The following is a 19,713-nucleotide window of genomic DNA, read 5'->3' as shown; positions in this document are numbered from 1 at the left end:
CTTCAGCTCCAATCATGAACTTTGTGGTATTTGCCCTTTTTGCTTTTCCATTCGCACTATTCACATCTTCGCTTGCCTAACACGTTAATACCGTTTCTATTCATAGCGTGCCCAGATCAAGAAAGCAGCTGATGAGACCGAGACTATTCTGGAAACAACCCCGGCTGGCAAAAGCGATGGGGAAGGTGCACTTCGAGCATTCATTAAGGTTCACATCTCCTTCAAACTAGCACTTAACATGTGTTGCTACGTTCGATGTCTCATTCACTTGTACATGTTGCAGCGCGTGGGAAGAGCTGTCTAGAGAGCAACAGAAGCTTTGCAAGTTACAGACTTGTGCAACGCCTAGCTTGGAGGTGCCACACTGAGCAGTGCAACGGTGCAACGCCTCAGAGCTAGGCGTCACACGCAGTAGTCCAGCGCCTAGCTCTGAGGCGTTGCACCCTTGGGAAGACCTGTCCAGAGAGCAACAAAAGCTTTGCATGTTACAGACTTGTGCAACGCCTAGCTTGGAGGCGCCACACTGAGCAGTGCAACGCCCACGAGCTAGGCGTTGCACTTGGACTTAGCGAATTTTTTGGCATATGCACACATAGTACGATGATGTGAAGTAGGATTGATACATAGCAATCAAACAACTGTGAAGACAACATATGCACAAAGTACTTCACGACACATAGTAGTTCATAACACATAGTACTTCAACTTGAGGAGTAGTTCATACAACCAAATCGAGGAGGAAATACATAGTACTTCACGACACATAGTAGTTTACAACCAAATCGAGGAGGAGACACAGTAGTTCATGAAACATAGTAGTTCACAACCAAATCGAAGAGCATAGTTTAGAGGATAACACGGTCATCGTCCACAAGCAAGTTGAAGATGGCATAGCTCTATTGCGTAGAGCAAGGCCCCTTTCCCTTCTTCTTCTTCCTCTCTTCTTCCTTTTCCTCCTCCATTTTCCATATGAGGTGAGCCTCCTTAACCACCCTCTCCATGAATATCTGATTCTCCCTCTCTCTTTTTTCAGCTGCAATTGCCCAAAGCTTCATGGTTCTTTCTTCAAAATCCTTTTGACGCTTCTTCTGTGCCTCCTCACATTTCCTCACCAACGCTTGCTCCCTAGCGTGACACTCATTTGACGCTCTCACTTGTTCCTTCCTATTCTCTTCAAGCTCCTCTTCCTTCTTCTTCTTTAGTGCGGCTGCATCCTCCTCTCTCAGCTTCTTCGCAGCCTTCTCCCACCATCCCGCCATCTCATCTTCGCCATCCTCCTTCATTGTTGGTTTGTTGGGTTGGGAAGCCGCCATACCTATGAAACATAATGGTTAGTAAAGACAATAAGAACAAATGTAAGAACATGTACAACAAGAACATATGAAAAAGAAGAACATATGAAACATTATACTTAGTGAGCAACATACGGAAATGGTCCATCGAGGTATCCAAACGTTCCTCTATAACGACCTTGCCCTTGTCCATCACCACGGCCAAGTCCACCACCAAGGCCAAGACCATCACCACGGCCAACACCGCCACCACGGCCTAGACCACCACCACGAGCTCTACCACCACCACGGCCTCTTGTAAGTCCTAGTTGTCGACCTCTTTGTTGCCTCGATCCTCTTTGGCTAACACTTGGTTGGCTTGGCACTTGTTGGCTACCACTTGGTTGCCTTGGCACTTGTTGGCTATCACTAGGTTGGCTACCACTTGGTTGGCTTGGCACTTGTTGGCTACCACTTGGTTGCCTTGGCACTTGTTGGCTACCACTAGGTTGGCTACCACTTGGTTGGCTTGGCACTTGTTGGCTACCACTTGGTTGCCTTGGCACTTGTTGGCTACCACTAGGTTGGCTACCACGTGGTTGCCTTCGCACTTGTTGGCTACCTATTGGTTGGCTTGGCACTTGTTGGCTACCACTTGGTTGGCTTGTGCTTGCATCATTTTTCTTGGACCTTTTCCTTGGTTTCGTATATTTTCTTTTGTTGTGTCCATTACCTTTGCACTCCCCACAATGGGAGCTCTCACGAGGCTCTTGGAATTGGTCGTTGCCCGCTTCGCGGCGGCCATCATGGCCCCATCCGTCCATGTTGCCTCTAAGATGCTTTGTCTTACGTCTACCCCGTTTAACAACCTTCAACTCCAGATCCGGCCATAGTTAAACTCCATGGTACTCCGGCCATTGTGATTGGTCAAAGTACGGGTGAAAGCGGGGAGCCCATGTTTTCTTGACCATCATGATTGAGAACTCTGACTCCCTCACAGTGCGTGGGTGATTGATGCCCACATTCCTAACGCGACCAGCGGTATACAAGTGTGAGCATGGGAGATGAAGCAACAATGGCCTCCCGCAAGAGCAATCACATTGTGTTAACGACACCTTGAAAGCCGGACCTCCATGTTGGTGGCCATCGTTTGTGGTTCCTCCTGGCTCTTTCACTTCGTACTTCCACTCTTTGTTGTCATATAATATAGCTTCTTCTGAGTCCGCCTTCCGTGATTGAAATACCAACCATTCATCAACCTTGGGTGGGAACTTGTACTTGTACTTGCGCGGGTTCTCACCCGCTATCTGTGCATCCGTTTCCATCGAGTACTTTACAAAGTACGCATTCATCTTGTCAAATGTGTATTGAACTATTGCCATCACGGGTAATCCACGTGCACCTTTGAGCACCCTATTGAAGCATTCGGCCATATTGCTTGTCATTTGACCGTATCTCCGGCCATCTTCATCAAAAGCACGTGCCCACTTGTTCCGGTATTGAATGTGCCTATTGAGAAAGTCTTGACCCCCGGGATCAAGTTTTTTGTGTGCGAGCAATTTGTTGAACAAAGTGGCGAACCGCTTGTCGGAGAAAGCGAGACAACAATCTTGAAGATCCTCGGCCAACTCCTTAAGGCCACATGCCCTATAGAAGTTCGAACAAATGTGCCTCATGCACCATCGCTGGTGCAACGGAGCATGCCCGGGAATGTCAATCTCCACCGCGTTAAGAATGCCTGGATGCCGATCCGATATGACACAAATTTCCCTTTGAGCGGGTAACACCTTCGTCCTCAAAAGACGCAAAAACCACTCCCAGTTGTCATTGTTCTCCACCTCAACCAAAGCAAATGCCAATGGCAACACCCGGTTATTAGCATCACTTGCTATCGCAACCAACAAGGTGCCCTTGTATTGTCCGGTCAAGAACGTGCCATCAATTACGATGACCGGCCTATAGTGTTCGAAAGCCCTCACACATTCCTCGAACGCCCAAAATGCACGGCCAAATACTCGGACTTTCCTTCCTTCATGAACCATTGTTTTTCCCCATGAGCCTCGACCACATGAACCATGCCCGGGTTTGTCGCGGCCATGGCTAACAACAACCTAGGGATTCGGTTGTATGCTTCCTCCCAAGTACCATACAACATCTTAAATGCGGCTTGCTTTGCCTTCCATGCCTTGCCGTACTTCACCTTGTAATGAAAGATGGCTTTCACAAGGTCAATGACATGTTGGACGCTCATTGTTGGAAGTGTGGATATTGAGTTGGAGAGCCTGTAAGCGATGAACTCGGACGTGAGTTGTCTGTGGTCTTGGGACACAATCTTGCCATCCACCCTTTTTCCTCGGCACATGTGAGTTGGCACACAACTCACTACGTGCCAAGTGGGACCTCCTTTCCATGGTCTTGCACGCACAATCCACGGACATATTTCATCTTCACATGCACATGCAACCGTGTAGCGCACATTGACGTCCGAGTTCACCACCTTGTGTGGACGATAATGCGTAACCGAGTAGTTGTCGGGCCACATCTTCAATTCCAATAAGGTTTCGAACTTAGACCCTTTAGCAATCCGGTTCTTGTCGTCTTCCAAATCACGGTGAGAGCTTGGCCTAACCCCAAGAGATATACCTTGGCCATCATCTACCACGGCTTCATCCGCGAGACTAACATCCTTGAACAATGTAGTCCGATGATCCCGACCGAATACCTTCTCGAAAGCTTCGGCCTCCTTGACCGTGAACCCCTCCTCATCAACTTGTTCATTGGGACCTTCATCATCCGAATCCAATGCATAGCCACGGGGATAAGGGATGGAATGGTCCATTGTCTCTTGCAAATGATATTTGTCGAGATCACCCACATTGTTGTCATGGAGATCAACTTCATTGTCATCGTCCGCATACTCATCATTGTCCTCTTGCAAAGCTTCATCTTGGTTGTTTGTAAACGGGCTCAATGTTGGCCTCACTTCTTGGGTCAAAAGAGGTTCAACAATTTCATCTCGCTTCAAGGGTGGGGGCTACTATCAACCAAAGGGGAGGGGTTCCGGTTCAAGTCCAAATGCAAACTTGAATCAACCTTCTTCGTTGCAAATAACTCAAGAGCCTTGTCTAGTGATTCGGCCACCGTCTCCTTGTATGCAACCCAACGTTGCTCCGAGTTGACACGCATTGTCTTCCAACGGATGTGCATTCCAAAACCAACATTATGCCTTCCCTCCAACTCAACGATATCACCAGGGTCCATCCAATTCAAATCTTTCCTCACTTGCTGCAAGAGCTCCGCATAGCTAGGACTACTATCAAACACCATGTCAAGCTCATCCGGGTCCGGTTCAATATTGCCTTTCAAGAAGGCGTCTTTGTCCCCATGATGAACAAACACACATGTTCTTCCCATCCCTATAAGCATTCAAACAACACAACGTAACATTGCTTCCATGAGTACTAATCCAAGGATTAACACGGAATACAAACCCTAAAATATATATCAAACAACAACCCTAACCCTAACCATAACCCTAGCCCTAGCCCTAAACCTAACCCTAGCACCAACATAAGAACACCCATAAGATTAACCCTAACATACTAACAAGCCTAATCATAGGAAATTGGCAAACAAGCATCTCACATCTCCATGCAAATCTCTAGATCCAAACAAAACTAGGGTTTCCCCAAACTAGCAACAAATGAGCAATTTGATAACATTACTTGGATCAAAACAAGGGGATCGGAGAAGATTACCTTGAGGGAGGGTTTGACTTCGAAATCCACGGACAAATTCTTTAAATTTGCAAGATTTGGGAGAGGATTTGAGAGGGGGAGAGAGGGGGAGAGGGGGCAAAGCTCGGGTCGGATGCTATGGGGGTTGGGGTGTGTGGGGTGGGGGGTGGGGGAGGGGGGCCAGCCAACTAGTAACAGACAGTGCAGCGCCCGAGCGCTAGGCGCTGCACATTACATGTGTGGCGCCTAGCTCGGAGGCGTTGCACTGCTGGGTGCGGGCCCATGGGCTGCCATGATGGACAGAGGTGCAACGCCCCCGTGCTAGGTGCTGCACTGTAGGGTGTGGCGCCCGTCACGCCGCGTGAAATAGTTTCATGGGCAGTTCATTCTGTGATTTGATTTCGTCCCGAGGTCAAAATTGTCAAATTTGCCCCCAGCCACGGTGTGTTGCCCAGCCTCAGTTTGTGCTGAAGAAAAGAAATCGCCGTCCGTGCGGTGAGGCGTTTGTGCGCCAGAGAAAAAAAATAGTGTGCTCCTTTTTTCACCTTCGTCTGAGCGAGTGAGAGAGAGAGTTGTTCCGGGGTTTGTCCCAACAATAGGGTGGACAAAAAGCGGACAAATGCGTCGTAAGTTTGGGTCGGCGCGTTGGAGTTACTCTAAAAAAATAATTATATTTATCGTTGCTCTTTTTCAACCGCATTTTCCAGTTGACATGCACTATTAGCACATGGAGGAGCATGTGATCCTCTTTGTGTTGATGTGTAGTGGTGCTTTTATTAGGGGCTGGCAGGTCTTTTGCTCCCTCTACTAATTTTGTCTTGGGAATCCAGAAGTTCTTATATGCTTCCTCCTTTCGGGTTTAGAGAGCTCAAATCTGAAATCTCATCAGTAGATTTTGATGGATGACACGAGTTTTCTGGATACAAAACTGCACAATGAAATATTTCTCACATGTTCGACTTTCGAAGCAATAAGTGCATCACCCTCTCTCTTATTGGATTTGCATGGTGCATGTAGAATTTGATGCATGCTTGACCATCAATTCCCTCTCTCTAATATCTACGAATTAAATGTGGTGTGAGACTCAAAAGCATTTTAACTCAATTGGACTCAAAAGTGAGCCTAATATAATGAAAAACTGAAAATTTTGAGATGAGCCCTCTAAACAGGAAATGAGGGAGTATCCGTGGCGGAGGGAGTAATGTGCTGATGGCACGGTTCTTTTTATGGAACATGACTTGGCAAAGGCCATTAATATGAAATTATTTTTATGTGCTTTCGAGCAATTATTGGGCCTTAAGATTAATTTTTATAAGACTGAGTTTTTTTTTTGCTTCAGGGAGGTGAAGGAGTATGAACACTCCCAACTGTTCGGGTGTCAATTAGGTGCATACCCGTTCAGGTACGTAACTTTATACATGTCAGGAAACTTAGTATTGGAGAATGGAAAATAATGGAGAAAAAGTTCAAAAACTAAGTAGCTGGAAAGGAAAACATATGTCTGTTGGAGGTCGGCTGGTTCTTCTCAATTCTGTCTTAACAAGTTTAGTAATGTTTATACTATCTTTTTTTGAGGTCCCAAAGGGAGTCCTAAAAAATGGATTATTATAGATCTCGGTTATTTTGGCAAGGTGAAGGCCACATGAAAAAAAATACTAATTAGCCAAATGGAACATTCCGTGCCAACCTAAGGACATAGGCGGCCTTGGTATTCTGAATATTGAAGTACATAATAGGTGCCTCCTAAGTAAATGGCTTTTAAACTAGTAAATGAGGAGGGAATATGGTATAATTTACTTAGGAGGAAATACATTAAAAACAAGACTACAACCCAAATGGAGAAGAAACCAGGTGACACTCAGTTTTGAACTAGTTCAATGGAAGTTATAGATTTGTTCTTGAGCGTTGGAACCTTCCAGCTTAATAACGGTGAGAATATTAGGTTCTAGGAGGATAAATGGATAGGCAACTCATGTCTCAAAGTCAAGTTTCCATCGTTTTATAATATTGTGCGTAGGAAAAATGCAATTGTTGCTTTTGTCTTTAGTAGAGTCCCTCTGAATATTTCTTTTGTAGAGATACAATAGTCTCATACTATGGCAGAATCTGGTAACTAGCATTGTTCATGTGCAATTAAATAATTCTGTAGACTCCTTTAGATGGAACTTAACACAATCAGGTGTCTTCTTAGTTAACTCCATGTACAAAGCTTAGGGTTTCTCTGCCTCTCACCGGCGCCGCCATCGGTCCGCCTCGTGTCCGGTGGTCTTAGGGCCATGGCGGCGTGGTGGATACCAACCCTTTCCAGTGGGATGGCTTTATTTTTAGATGTTCCTTCGAGTTTTGTTAGGGTTTGTGTCCTGCTCAGGAAGACGAGATGGCGGCGGGTTCTCCCCGTCTAGCCCGTCCCAATGGCGTGTCTAACATCGTCGGTAGGCGTGTGGAGGTGTGTCTCCAGCGGATCTATCCTTACTGGATTTGCTCGGATCAGGTCGTAGTTCATCTACGTTCATGTGTCTTCAGGTTGGCTCCTTCTGATCTGCGCTACTCTTCATTGATGGCGGTTGTTGTTCTGCTGCGCTGGTCCTATGGGGCCTTAGCATGATGACTTCCCGACTGTCTACTACGATAAGTTTTGCCCGGCTCCGGTGAGGGAGGGGCGTTGACAGCGGCTTGCCTTCGGCTCGCTTCAGTTCTTGTAGTCGTCGCTAGGTGGTCTATGGATCTGGATGTAATTTTTATTATTTTTAGTGTTTGTTGTACTACCATGATTGAAGATGGATAGATCAAAAGTTTTCTCGGAAAAAAAAACTCCATGTACAGAGTTGTGATTGATGTTGGACATGTGGTGAACAACAAGACACTATGGAAACTAAAAGTGATGTTAAAAATCAAGATCTTTATGTGGTATTTAATCAAGGGAGTTGTGTTGACTAAAGATAATATAACTAAACAAAACTTGGAATGGCATTTAAAATGTAGTTTATGCAGTAACTTAGAAACTATTCATCACTTCTTTCTTGACTGTTGCTATGCTAGATTCATTTGTAGACTTACTTACTTCAAGTTTGGCATAAAACCTCCTAGAAATGTCAATCATATGTTTGGATCTTGGCTTAATGGCTTTGACATGAGACTAAAAAAATCACATCTTAGTAGGTGCATCAACTATGTTTTGGGCTATCTGTCTAACTCGTAATGACATTGTTTTTGACAAATCTCCTATGAAAACATGCATGCATGTGCTCTACAGGGGCACTCCCTGGTTACGCTTCTGGGCACAACTATTGAGGCGTGATGAAGGTAGATACTTGATCCCCAAGGCATGATGTGATCCAAATAAGCAGGTCATAGCCTGCCAGGGTCAAGGCCGAATAATTTTCATTTCCATTATCTAAAATCGAGAATTGAAGCCAATCTTGGTTGTCGCTTGGGTTCTTAGAGCATCAAGCTCTAGCGGCGACTGGGTGAAAGAGTTGAGGATGAAGACTAGAGGTGGTGGCGATCCAATTGCCGCCCAAGTCTCCCATGCGGCGGTTGAGTCACATTTAGAGAGAGTCTTGTATTTACTAATTGGAGACTCCTAACTTTGAGGCCCCCACATTAATCGGACTAAAATCCTAAAAATTCTAAAAAAAAGCAAAACATCCAACCATTTGTTTTGATGTCCGGAAACCATGACCATTGATCAAGAACTAGACAAATTCGTCAAGAGATTCGATCCACATGGAAACATTTTACTGTGAAACAGCAGTAGTCCTAATTTTGAGCAGCGGATGCACTCTCCATAAAGAGACGCTGTAGTTTTTTTGTTTTTTTTTTTTTGCGGGAAAAACTTCAAATTTATTCATCTTCAATCATGGTAGTACAACAAGCACTAGAAATAATAAAAATTACATCCATGTCTATGAATCACCTAGCGACGATTACAATCACTGAAGCAAGCCGAAGGCGAAAGAGACACTGTAGTTGGTAATGACCTCTTGTTAGCTCATTGATTGCTTGGCTATTAACTTATGATGCATACTTATAATTCCGAAGTGATAGCTATACCTTGAAGCAGTGGGATCCTCCAAAGCTGAATGCAGTGCAAACATAAATATCTATAATTCCGAAGTGATAGCTCGGTATTGCTTGAAATAAACATTATAGCTACAACTTAAATATAATTTGTATTTAGAGTTGGATGTTGATAACAGACCACCAATTCCTATACTGTAGGAAAATAAAGAGAAGCAAGGACGCTGGTGTCTCCGCGTGGATCGGTGACCCTATCCCAACAACTCCCGACTCAATCCGCAACAGTCTTGCACACATCCTGCAACAAACCTAGACTCGACCAACAACTTGAACCCGACTTACTCAAAACAATGCGCCATGAACAGACTCGGCGCGACACACACAGACTCGCTCGCTCATGCCTGGGACTCGGCCATGGCGTGATTATTCTAGCACAAGGCACATGATGGTTTCAATTGAGCATCAACATCCTTTGGCCACCGGCTGGCTAGCAGCATGCGGGCCAGCAGGGGCACAAGGGTTCGCCATCGGCATCCGTCAGGACGGCGGAAGTTCCGGGCTGCCCTTGTGGTCCGACAACGACCCTTGCGTCCACCGGGAGGCCCGGTTTCGTGGAGAGACTATTGTGCTCTGCTAGCAGCCGTCGAGCGTCCTGATGGTGCGCAGACGCATTGGTGGCGGCCATCAGGTGCCCTAGGGCCAGGACCAGCAGGAACACGGCGGCCGTCGTCTTGAGAACCGGTGCAGAAGCCATGGCAGCTGCTAGCAAGCCTGGGATCGGCAGGAGGTCAGGCTATAGGTAGAGGTGGCTAGATATGGCGGATTTGTATGTAGCCAGCTCTTGATCAGAGGTGAGAAGTATGACTAAATGGTATCACTGTTTATATAGAGAGGTAATGCACTAGGTGATGATAAAAAGGCCACCGTTTTTAAATAAATATGCACTCACGAATGACGCATGCAATATTGGTGTGTGCAACGGCCAAGGTCAATCTCTCTGCTTCTCCAAGGTTGAGACCAGGAACATTATCAAGGATATGTCCTCAGAAAAATCGCCAGCCCAGGTGGTTTTACTGGCCTTTTATTTATACTACAAAACTATAGTACGTACGTGCTACTACTCCTGGTCCGGTATCTCTTACCAAAGAATCCAGGCGGCGACATGACAAACGGTACCGCGTCTCTCTCCATGTGCTGCATGCTTGCATTATGTTAATCTCTCAGAAGCTGCCGACACATGCCCGGGGAAAAAAGAGAGTTCATTCTAGTACAATCAAGCACGCAACCAGTTTAGATTCCAGAATACTGCCATGCAAAAAGGAGAATGATTTCGTGATAAACCATCCTGGTTTAGTCTAGAACCCGTTGATTGATTATTCAACGTTGGTGTTGCCGTATCATAACTTCACAGGGTACAGTTATCACTTACTATCAGTTAGAAGCAGTACCGCTGACTAACTCTTAATAATAATCTAGTACGTAGACATTTTGGCTCAAGAGGGAACAACATGCCTATCCGTTCGCCTGCTTGCCTTTCCTGCTTACATCCGGGAACTATGTCAGGCCAGGTCAGCTCTTGCATGGGCAATCATGCGTTGATTGATGCTCCACCACCACTTTTATCCGGTGGCAAAGCATTTCTTCTCCCAAACGCAAAGTCGCCAATGGATACCACCTTTTCAAGAACCACCTGGATGGAGCCCCTGATTGGGGCAGCATAACTACGATGATTGTTTCTGGAACTTCCCCGATTCTTGCATTTGTAGGGCGTGCCAACTTTCAAACTGTCAGTGTATATCTTCACATGATCACAGACGTAAAGTAGTCAAGAGAAGGCTACAAGAAGCTGGTGATGTCTGTCAAGCGACCTTGGCAGGCTCCGGCTCTGGCTTCACAAGATGCTCCAGGTTCATGATCCTTATGGGCTTCCCCATCTTGGACTTGTCCTCCATCCTAGCGGTTTCTAGCGCCTTTGCGCACACAGGGAAGCTCATTTCGTCCCAGGAATCAAGGATTATGCCTGACCCCAGGCACGCACTGTCACGGTAGAACGCTGCAAACTGGCCAGCTGCTAAACCCTGGTCGTCTTCGGACAGACGAACCGCCAAAACGTCTCCGTTCTCTTCGGTTTGCTCTTTTGTCACGGTGCAATCGTGGAAATCAGGACTATGCCGTACCTGGTATTGACAGTAGCATGGATATCAGCTAACTGACGGAATAAAGTGCAGCACATGACAAAAGCAGATCCACGGTTGATCTGAATGCTAAACAGATATAGTGTGTAAAAATTAAAACGGAGGTGGATCAGGCAACAGTGAGTTGGAAGCTGCCGCCGTATTTTCCTATAAAACCATAGGTCAAGGTAGAACTGATAGGTTTCAGAATTGCTTAACTATACTCGAGGATCAATAGGATTTACGAACCATTCTCTCCTAACCCAGCACCTAAACAAGTCCAAGCATACAGCTGGTACCATGCACATGTTTTGACAGGGGAAAAAATGGACTGCTGATGATTACTTTGGGGGTTGTGTGTTTGATTGGGGTGGTGGTTATAGATTCTTTTTTTCCTTATGAGGACGACATATACAAGTATTTTGTAACAAACACCATTTTTTTCCTTATGAGGACGACATGTACATATATTTTGTAACAAACACCATTTAACCCTTGCAGATGGTAAGAATTTCAATTCAAATATGCTATGCTGCCACAAGACCTAATTGTGTAACTATGGTACCTTGCATTTAAGGCGTTCATTGTCTGATGGCCCAGAATCGCTAAACCAGTTTAGTGATCCAACACGAAATGTCCGCCTCCTCTTATCCAGTGAATAGTAATTCCTTGATACAAAAACCACATTATTTTGCACATCTTTCTCCACAACATACCTGCGTAAGATAAAATGACCACTCATTTGATGAATTTATGGATAAATAGATGTGTGCTACATGAGGACAGATCTTCCTTGAATTGCAGAATACTTCAGGCTAATATACATTTATTTAGCTGATGTTATTTATTGTACCATAAAAGAGGCTAGTATCATCTACAGTGCGTACCAAGGTCCTCCAGAAAGTCGCAAACCTTGTCGTTGACCAATCGTATAGAACCAAAACCCACGGTGCATCCCTAGGTAATCTCCAGTTTCAGCCTCAAGAAGTATACCCTTCATTTCTCCTATATGTCTTTGAACAAACTCACTAAATTTGACCTAGAAAGAGTGACTTTTTTAGCTTAAAATAAGACGACACAAGGAGAAAGAACAGAACCATATTTTGCACAAAACATGTGAAATATTAACAACTATTAAAGCAATGACCTTTCCAAGAAAACATATCCCCTGAGAATCCTTTCTAGCTTGGTTAGGAAGGTCCATCTGAACAGCCAGACTGCGAACTTCATCCTGCAAAAGATGAGCTCCATTTACAAAGAAATACACCGCCAGATCCTGAAAAAACCTAACTATCCTTATCTGATAAAATATATCACCTTTGTTATACACCCCAGTGGAAAAAGAAGCCTTCTAAGCTGGGGCTGAGAGAGATGTGAGAGGAAATAAGTTTGATCCTTGACCTGAAATAACAATCAGAGCCAGAAAAGGTGGTTTCAACTAAACAATATTTAAACAAAAGAACCATCTGATCTGTTTCACTGTGTACAACGTCCCTTCTAGGATGAATAATACTCCCTCCGTAAAGAAATATAAGAGCGCTTAGATCACTACTTTAGTTATCTAAACACTCTTATATTTCTTTAGAGAGGGAGTAGAACTCAATTGGCATCACATTCAATAGCATTGAAGCTAAGCAAGCTATTATAAAGCACCTCGTCTTTCGAAAGTTGGAGTACCGATGGCCCTTCAGCATTCTCAAAGGGTGGATGGACTACATGTGCATAATGTCCAGAAGCTATGTAATCAAATCCCAAATTTTCAATTGCTTCTAAGAAAGCTCCTGCAGAAAATGAGTGAAAAGAATAAGCTCATGAACACAGTTCAAAAATTATACCTCGATGCACAATCAAATTTCAGAAGCGTGCGGATCCATACCAAACTTTATTCTTGTGTTGCAAAGAACATCAGGGTTCGGTGTGCGTCCGTTGCGGTACTCATTAATCATGTGTGACACCTAGATATAAAATCCATGATAGTTTCTCAGAACGCAGAACAATATATGGGATGTCTGCGAGGATGAGGCGCAAAAAGTCTGAAATGAAGCTCACCACATGGTTCCAGTACTCATCAGATAGATGTACCACCTCCAATGGCACGTCAATCTACAAAAGAAAGCCATTAGATCAGTCAGTTCATGCAGACAGAGCTAGTTTACATATACTGCACACTGGCTATTCAATGAAACAGCATGCACCGGATGAATTTTCAGGAATATACCTTGTCACACACGGCCTGTGCATACTTCAAATCGTCATCCCACGGGCACTCGGACCAAAAGTTCCTGAAATCTTCCTACAGATTAACCACACCGAGCTTATTAAGCGATCCCGTGGCGTACCATTGCAGAGGATAGCAACACCAGATGGTGTACTGACCTGGAACCAGATCTTGAGGTAGAAGGCGGTGCAGCTGTGCCCGGCTGCGTGGAGGAGGCGGAGCGCGACGCTGCTGTCGACCCCGCCGCTCAGCAGCACCGCCACCCGCAGCGGCGCCCTCCTCGCCGCCGCGCACCGGACGAGGTGCTCCTCTCTGAACTCAACCGCCCCGGGCGCGGGCGAGGGCGCGCTCGGCGGGGAGGCTGCGAGCGGCGCTGCGGACGAGAGGGCGCGGAACGGCCGCGGCGGCCGGCGGGGGCGAGGGAGGGGTTTAGGGCCCGGGAGGAGGGGGCTCCGGAGGAGCGGGCGGAGGGTGGAGACGACGCGCAGCATGGGTGGCGGCGGCGGCGGCCGGCCGGCGTGGCGGCAAGAGGTATCGGCCGCTGTACTGGATTGGGTTTCTCGGCTAGCGTGTCGAGAGTTTCGTGTCGTTTCAGAGTTTCAGACTTGAGCTCACGACGAAGGGGGAGGACGAATGCGTATTTTGGGTTGCCCAGAAAATACGTCTACCTCTGCGGTTTACGCTCTTACGAAGAGCGCGTTAGTTTGTCAATATCAAAGTGCCCCTTGAGTTTCAATATCAAAGTGCCCCTTGAGTTCCATACTGTATATAAAACGTACTATCTCTGATTTTAAAATCATTTGAAGAACACAAAGGAATTGATCGATTGAGATTTGAGGTGTTGTCATAGGAATCTTGCAAATTTGGATTGCTTCCCCGTAGTCTTCTCTGCATGGTTTGTATACCGAAAAAGCGAAACGCCTCGTGTAAAAGAAGAACTCATATGTAGTTAAGAATATCTGGATATTGTCCAGAGTCCAAACTGGTAGAGTATTGTTGCAAACAAGCAAGGAAATGAACAAAGTTGGAGCTATTGATGTCGATAAGGGAAAATTTTGACTTGTAAAATGAGCATCTCTTTAAATAGACATGGGCATTGTTGATTATAGATTTATAGTCATCATGTAATTAAATTATCCTATTAAACATGAACTTTCTTACGTGCACCCCGCAATTAGTCCCACGACCCAGTCAGCACCACACGATTTGTCCACAAATCTCAATCTAACAGCCCTCATTGATCTAACAATTCTATGGTGTGGACTTCGCAATTTCCAATGACTGACCGTATCCCCACTACTATTAAACAATCAAACATGAACTTTCTTATGTGCACCCCGCAATTAGTCCCACAACACCCCACAACCCAGTCAGCACCACACAATTTGTCCACAAATCTCAATCTAACAACCCTCATTGATCTAACAATTCTATGGTGTGGACTTGGCAATTTCCAATGACTGGCCATACTCCACCGAGGATAACACCCCACATCCCGCATCGGAAACTCCTACAATCACGCAACGCATGCAATCTGAACTATCATTGGATAACCTCTCTCCCTTCATTAGCGCTCACCTCCCAATCTAATCAATTCCCGTACAAAACCTCCATCCAAAAGCGAGAAATTCCCAAGAGCATGCAAGCCGCCCGGCAATGCAAGCGAGCCGCCGCCACCGGGACGCGCGAGGAGCCCGTTGTTGAGGAACCCAAAGCAACGCATGAGGGAGGGAGAACAGGGCATGCAGAGGAGAAGACGCGCCTAAGGTGGCTCCCGGCAACACGCACGCGGGCCGACCCTGTCCGGCGCCGGCGGCGCATGTCCCCAAGGATCGAGGGGCGAACGCTCCCATGAATTTAGGTTGACTGACCGTGCTTTACCGCAGAGGAAAATAACAAACTCTACGCCAATGTCCTCAACCCCTACAATCACGTTGCGGTGATGGATTTCTCCATCGGGGCCGACGGGGGCGGGGATGGAGCGTTGGAGATGTACCTCAGCGCGCACCGGCTGTTGCTCTTGGCCCACAACGGCGTGGCCCGTGCCGAGCGGCGGGCGGCGACGATGGCAGGCGACAGCGGCGAGCTCCGGGCGGCAGGATGTGGGGGCCGGGGCCTAGGCGTGCCTCGCGCGACGCGGCTGGCAGCGGGCGGGACGAGGCCGTGGCTCTATGCATCACCCGCGCAGGTGCATGGCGGCTGTGCCCGACCAAAGATCAGCGCCGGCGTACGCGGTGGGTGGGGTTTGCACAGCAGGGCCAACGCGAGCTAGCGCATCGCGGCGACAGGCTCGGCCCGCATGGCTGGTGTACGGGGCACGAGGCACCCTGGTGAGCGGCGGCCTAACTCGACCAAGCTGGTGACTTTGCTAATGACGCCGACGATCACGCGAGGATATCTCTCAGCTTGGCTTCTTGCCCGAGTGGTGCCACAGGCTCTCGCTGAACCACCATGTTTTTGCCACTCTCAGCTGCTCCTCTCCATGTGGTACCGGCAGCGGTGCATCCATGGAGCGACGGCTCCGTGCACATGCTCTGAATGATGCCTCTGGGCCGCGTGTGTGTCTTGTGTGGTTCTGTTGCTCTGCGTGTACACACGCATGTTGCGTGTGCTCTGTTTGTGTGATGGGTGAGGGGCGGCATGTGCTTTATTGTGCCTGGCGAGTGCCGACTGCACCTGCTGCTACTGATCAGTGCGGTGAAGCAGTTCACTACAAAGTACAGTATTACGAATTTTATGGCCACTGCTAACGATACTATGATTCTTTTAGTACCAGTTTTTACCTGATACAACTAAAGTCTAATTGTTGCAGGAAATTATATTTGTAGATGCTCCCAAAAATTTGAACATCTGGGTGTTCAGGTGTTGGGGAACGCAGTAATTTCAAAAAAAATCCTACGTACACGCAAGATCCATCTAGGTGATTGTGACGCCCCCGATTTGACCGTACACTAATCATGCACGCAAATGTGTATGATCAAGATCAGGGACTCACGGGAAGATATCACAACACAACTCTAAAACATAAATAAGTCATACAAGCATCATAATACAAGCCAGGGGCCTCGAGGGCTCGAATACAAGTGCTCGATCACAGACGAGTCAGCGGAAGCAACAATATCTGAGTACAGGCATAAATTAAACAAGTTTGCCTTAAGAAGGCTAGCACAAACTGGGATACAGATCGAACGAGGCGCATGCCTCCTGCCTGGGATCCTCCTAACTACTCCTGGTCGTTGTCAGCGGGCTGCACGTAGTAGTAGGCACCTCCAGTGTCGTAGGTGTCGTCGTCGACGGTGGCGTCTGGCTCCTGGACTCCAACATCTGGTTGCGACAACCAGATAGGAAGGAAAGGGGGAAAGAGGGAGAGAAGCAACCGTGAGTACTCATCCAAAGTACTCGCAAGCAAGGAGCTACACTACATATGCATGGGTATATGTGTAAAGGGGCATATCAGTGGACTGAACTGCAGAATGCCAGAATAAGAGGGGGATAGCTAGTCCTGTCGAAGACTACGCTTCTGGACATCTCCATCTTGCAGCATGTAGAAGAGAGTAGATTGAAGTCCTCCAAGTAGCATCGCATAGCATAATCCTACCCGGCGATCCCCTCCTCGTCGCCCTGTTAGAGAGCGATCACCGGGTTGTATCTGGCACTTGGAAGGGTGTATTTTATTCAGTATCCAGTTCTAGTTGTCATAAGGTCAAGGTACAACTCCGGGTCGTCCTTTCACCGAGGGACACGGCTATTCGAATAGATAAACTTCCCTGCAGGGGTGCACCACATAACCCAACACGCTCGATCCCATTTGGCCGGACACACTTTTCTGGGTCATGCCCGGCCTCGTAAGATCAACGCGTCGCAGCCCCACCTAAGCACAACAGAGAGGTCAGCACGCCGGTCTAACCCTATGCGCGCAGGGGTCTGGGCCCATCGCCCTATGCACACCTGCACGTTGCGTACGCGGCCGGAAGCAGACCTAGCCTAGTGGCGTTCCAGTCCAATCCGGCGCGCGCCACTCAGTCGCTGACGTCGAGAAGGCTTCGGCTGATACCACGACGCCGGATACCCATAACTACTCCCGCGTAGATGGCTAGTGCGTATAGACCAAATGGCCAGACTCAGATCAAATACCAAGATCTCGTTAAGCGTGTTAAGTAACCGCGAACGCCGACCAGGGCCAGGCCCACCTCTCACCTGGGTGGTCTCAACCTGCCCTGTCGCTCCGCCACAAAGATCCACTTGCGGGTACTCCTACGAGCCGACCCGACTTTAGTCATCACATGTGTCATGTATATAGTATATAAGTATATACCCGTGATCACCGCCCAGGTGATCACGGCCCGGTAGTATAGCACAGCAGACGGACAAGAATGTAGGGCCACTGATGGAAAACTAGCATCCTATACTAAGCATGTAGGATTGCAGGTAAAGGTATCAACAGTAGTAGCAATGATAGGCTATGCATCAGGATAGGATATCGAAAAGCAGTAACATGCTACACTACTCTAATGCAAGCAGTATAGAGAAGAATAGGCGATATCTGGTGATCAAGGGGGGGCTTGCCTGGTTGCTCTGGCATGTAGGAGGGGTCGTCAACTCCGTAGTCGAACTGGGCAGCAGCAGTGTCGGTCTCGTAGTCTACCGGAGAGAAGAGGGGGAAGAAACAGTAAATACAATGCAAACATAAACATGACGATGCGTGACATGACAATGAGCGGTGCTAGGTGTGCCCTAACGTGACAGTAGGTGGTGCCGGCGAAGGGGGGAACATCCGGCAGGTATTCCCGATGTTTCGCGTTTTCGGACAGACGGACCGGAGGGGGAAAGTTGCTAGTTCGATAGGTTAGGCAGGTGTGGTGGACGAACGGACTGCGTATTCGGATTCGTCTCGTCGTTCTGAGCAACTTTCATATAGAAAACATTTTCATCCGAGTTACGGTTTAAAAGATATGAATTTTCAAAGTTTATTTGAATTTCTGGAATTTTTGAATTAAGCAAAAATGAATTATGACGTCAGCATGAGGCAATGCTGACGTCAGCAGGTCAACAGAGCGGCTGACCAGGTCAAACTGACCAGTGGGCCCCACCTGTCATAGACAGTGGGCTAACAGAAGATTAAACTAATTAATTTTTAGTTAATTAACTACTGGGCCCACCTGTCAGTGAGTGATTAGATTAATTAATTAGTTTTAATTATAAAAACATTTTTTTTAATTTTTCGGCGGGGCCCGCATGTCAGTGGCTGGGCCTGCCCAGTCAGCAGTTGACTGGGTCAACCCAGTCAACTGGGACCCATGGGGCCCACTGGCAGTGGCCCTGGGGTGGCCCCAGGCCAGCCACGTCGGCGGCCGGCGCCGGAGCGACTCCGGCGACAAAAACAGCGGCGGCCCCTCGCCGGAGTTGGCCGGAATCGCGCTACGGGGCTCGGGGAGGAGCGGGGCTAGGCCCATTCGAAGGAGCTCGCAGCCCCGCATCCAGTGGTGGCCGTAGGTTCGCCGGACCTGGCCGGAATCGGCGCCGGCGAGCGGCGGAGGCGGCGGCGCGCACGGATGCCCGACGGAAACGAGGCTTCGGCGGGCTATCGAGCAAGCGGAGGGGCTGGGGGCAACTACGCGCTGCGGGGAGTGCAACGGGCTTGAGCCCGTGACCAAAAGGTCATCGGAGCCTTGCCGGCGGCGAGCTCCGCGGCGCGGCGTTCGGGCGCGCGTGGGGAAGCAGCTAGGGGGCGCGCGAGAGCGAAAGGACAGGGGAGGGGGGGGAGAAGCTCACGGCGAGGCTGTAGGGGGACGGCAGCGTGCTCGGGGAGGTTCGTCGGAGGCGAAACGGGGCGGCGATCGACGGCGGCCGTGCGGGGAAGAAGAGCTCGGGGAGGTCGTTGCAGGGGCTCCGGTCTCCAACGGGCTGCACCAGACGAAGCAGCGGGCGACGGCGGTCCTTGGAGACACCTTGGGGCGGAGAGGTGGGTACGGTGGCCGTGTGAACGACGGTGAACGGCGGCAACCGCGTCGGGCGTGGGGAAGGAAGGAGCGGCGCGGATCTGGGGGGGAAGAGAGAGGTGCAGAGGCCGAGAGGAGAGCGGGGGCGAGTGGGAGAGAGGCCCGAGGAGGCGGGGGGGCTGGCGTCCTTATCCTCCCCGTCGCCGGCGAGGTGTGCGGCGGGGACCGGCCCCTGTTCCGACCCCGGTCGAGGGAACAGGGAAGGGGGGCGAGTGGGAGAGGTGGGCTGGGCCGGGGGTCGGCCCAGTTGGGCCAGGGGTCTAGTGGGGGGCCTTCTCCCTTTTCTTTTTTTTT

The 19,713-nt window shown here is 48.4% G+C and overlaps 1 protein-coding gene across 1 annotated transcript; it reads right to left on the bottom strand.

The window, feature by feature from the left end:
• Nucleotides 1-10,356: 10,356 nt before the first annotated feature.
• On the bottom strand, nucleotides 10,357-14,051 carry LOC109764711 (uncharacterized). The gene is made up of 10 exons (XM_020323502.4): nucleotides 13,579-14,051; nucleotides 13,421-13,495; nucleotides 13,252-13,305; nucleotides 13,079-13,157; nucleotides 12,856-12,983; nucleotides 12,520-12,603; nucleotides 12,350-12,433; nucleotides 12,090-12,241; nucleotides 11,768-11,918; nucleotides 10,357-11,205 (listed from the first exon to the last, which is right to left on the bottom strand). The coding sequence occupies exons 1-10, from the start codon at nucleotides 13,909-13,911 to the stop codon at nucleotides 10,888-10,890; spliced, it is 1,458 nt and encodes a 485-aa protein (XP_020179091.1). The 5' UTR covers nucleotides 13,912-14,051; the 3' UTR covers nucleotides 10,357-10,887.
• Between the last annotated feature and the right edge of the window lie 5,662 nt (nucleotides 14,052-19,713).

Source organism: Aegilops tauschii, chromosome 4 (genome assembly GCF_002575655.3).
Source record: "Aegilops tauschii subsp. strangulata cultivar AL8/78 chromosome 4, Aet v6.0, whole genome shotgun sequence".
NCBI lineage: Eukaryota > Viridiplantae > Streptophyta > Magnoliopsida > Poales > Poaceae > Aegilops > Aegilops tauschii.
This window is presented reverse-complemented; position numbering and strand designations above follow the sequence as displayed.

Coding starts and splice junctions, on each gene's coding strand:
- LOC109764711 (XM_020323502.4), bottom strand. CDS start 13,911: ATGCTGCGCGTCGTCTCCACCCTCCGCCCGCTCCTCCGGAGCCCCCTC. Junction 13,496..13,578: donor ACCTCAAGATCTGGTTCCAG/GTCAGTACACCA, acceptor GTTAATCTGTAG/GAAGATTTCAGGAACTTTTG. Junction 12,604..12,855: donor TCCAACTTTCGAAAGACGAG/GTGCTTTATAAT, acceptor TTGTTATTTCAG/GTCAAGGATCAAACTTATTT.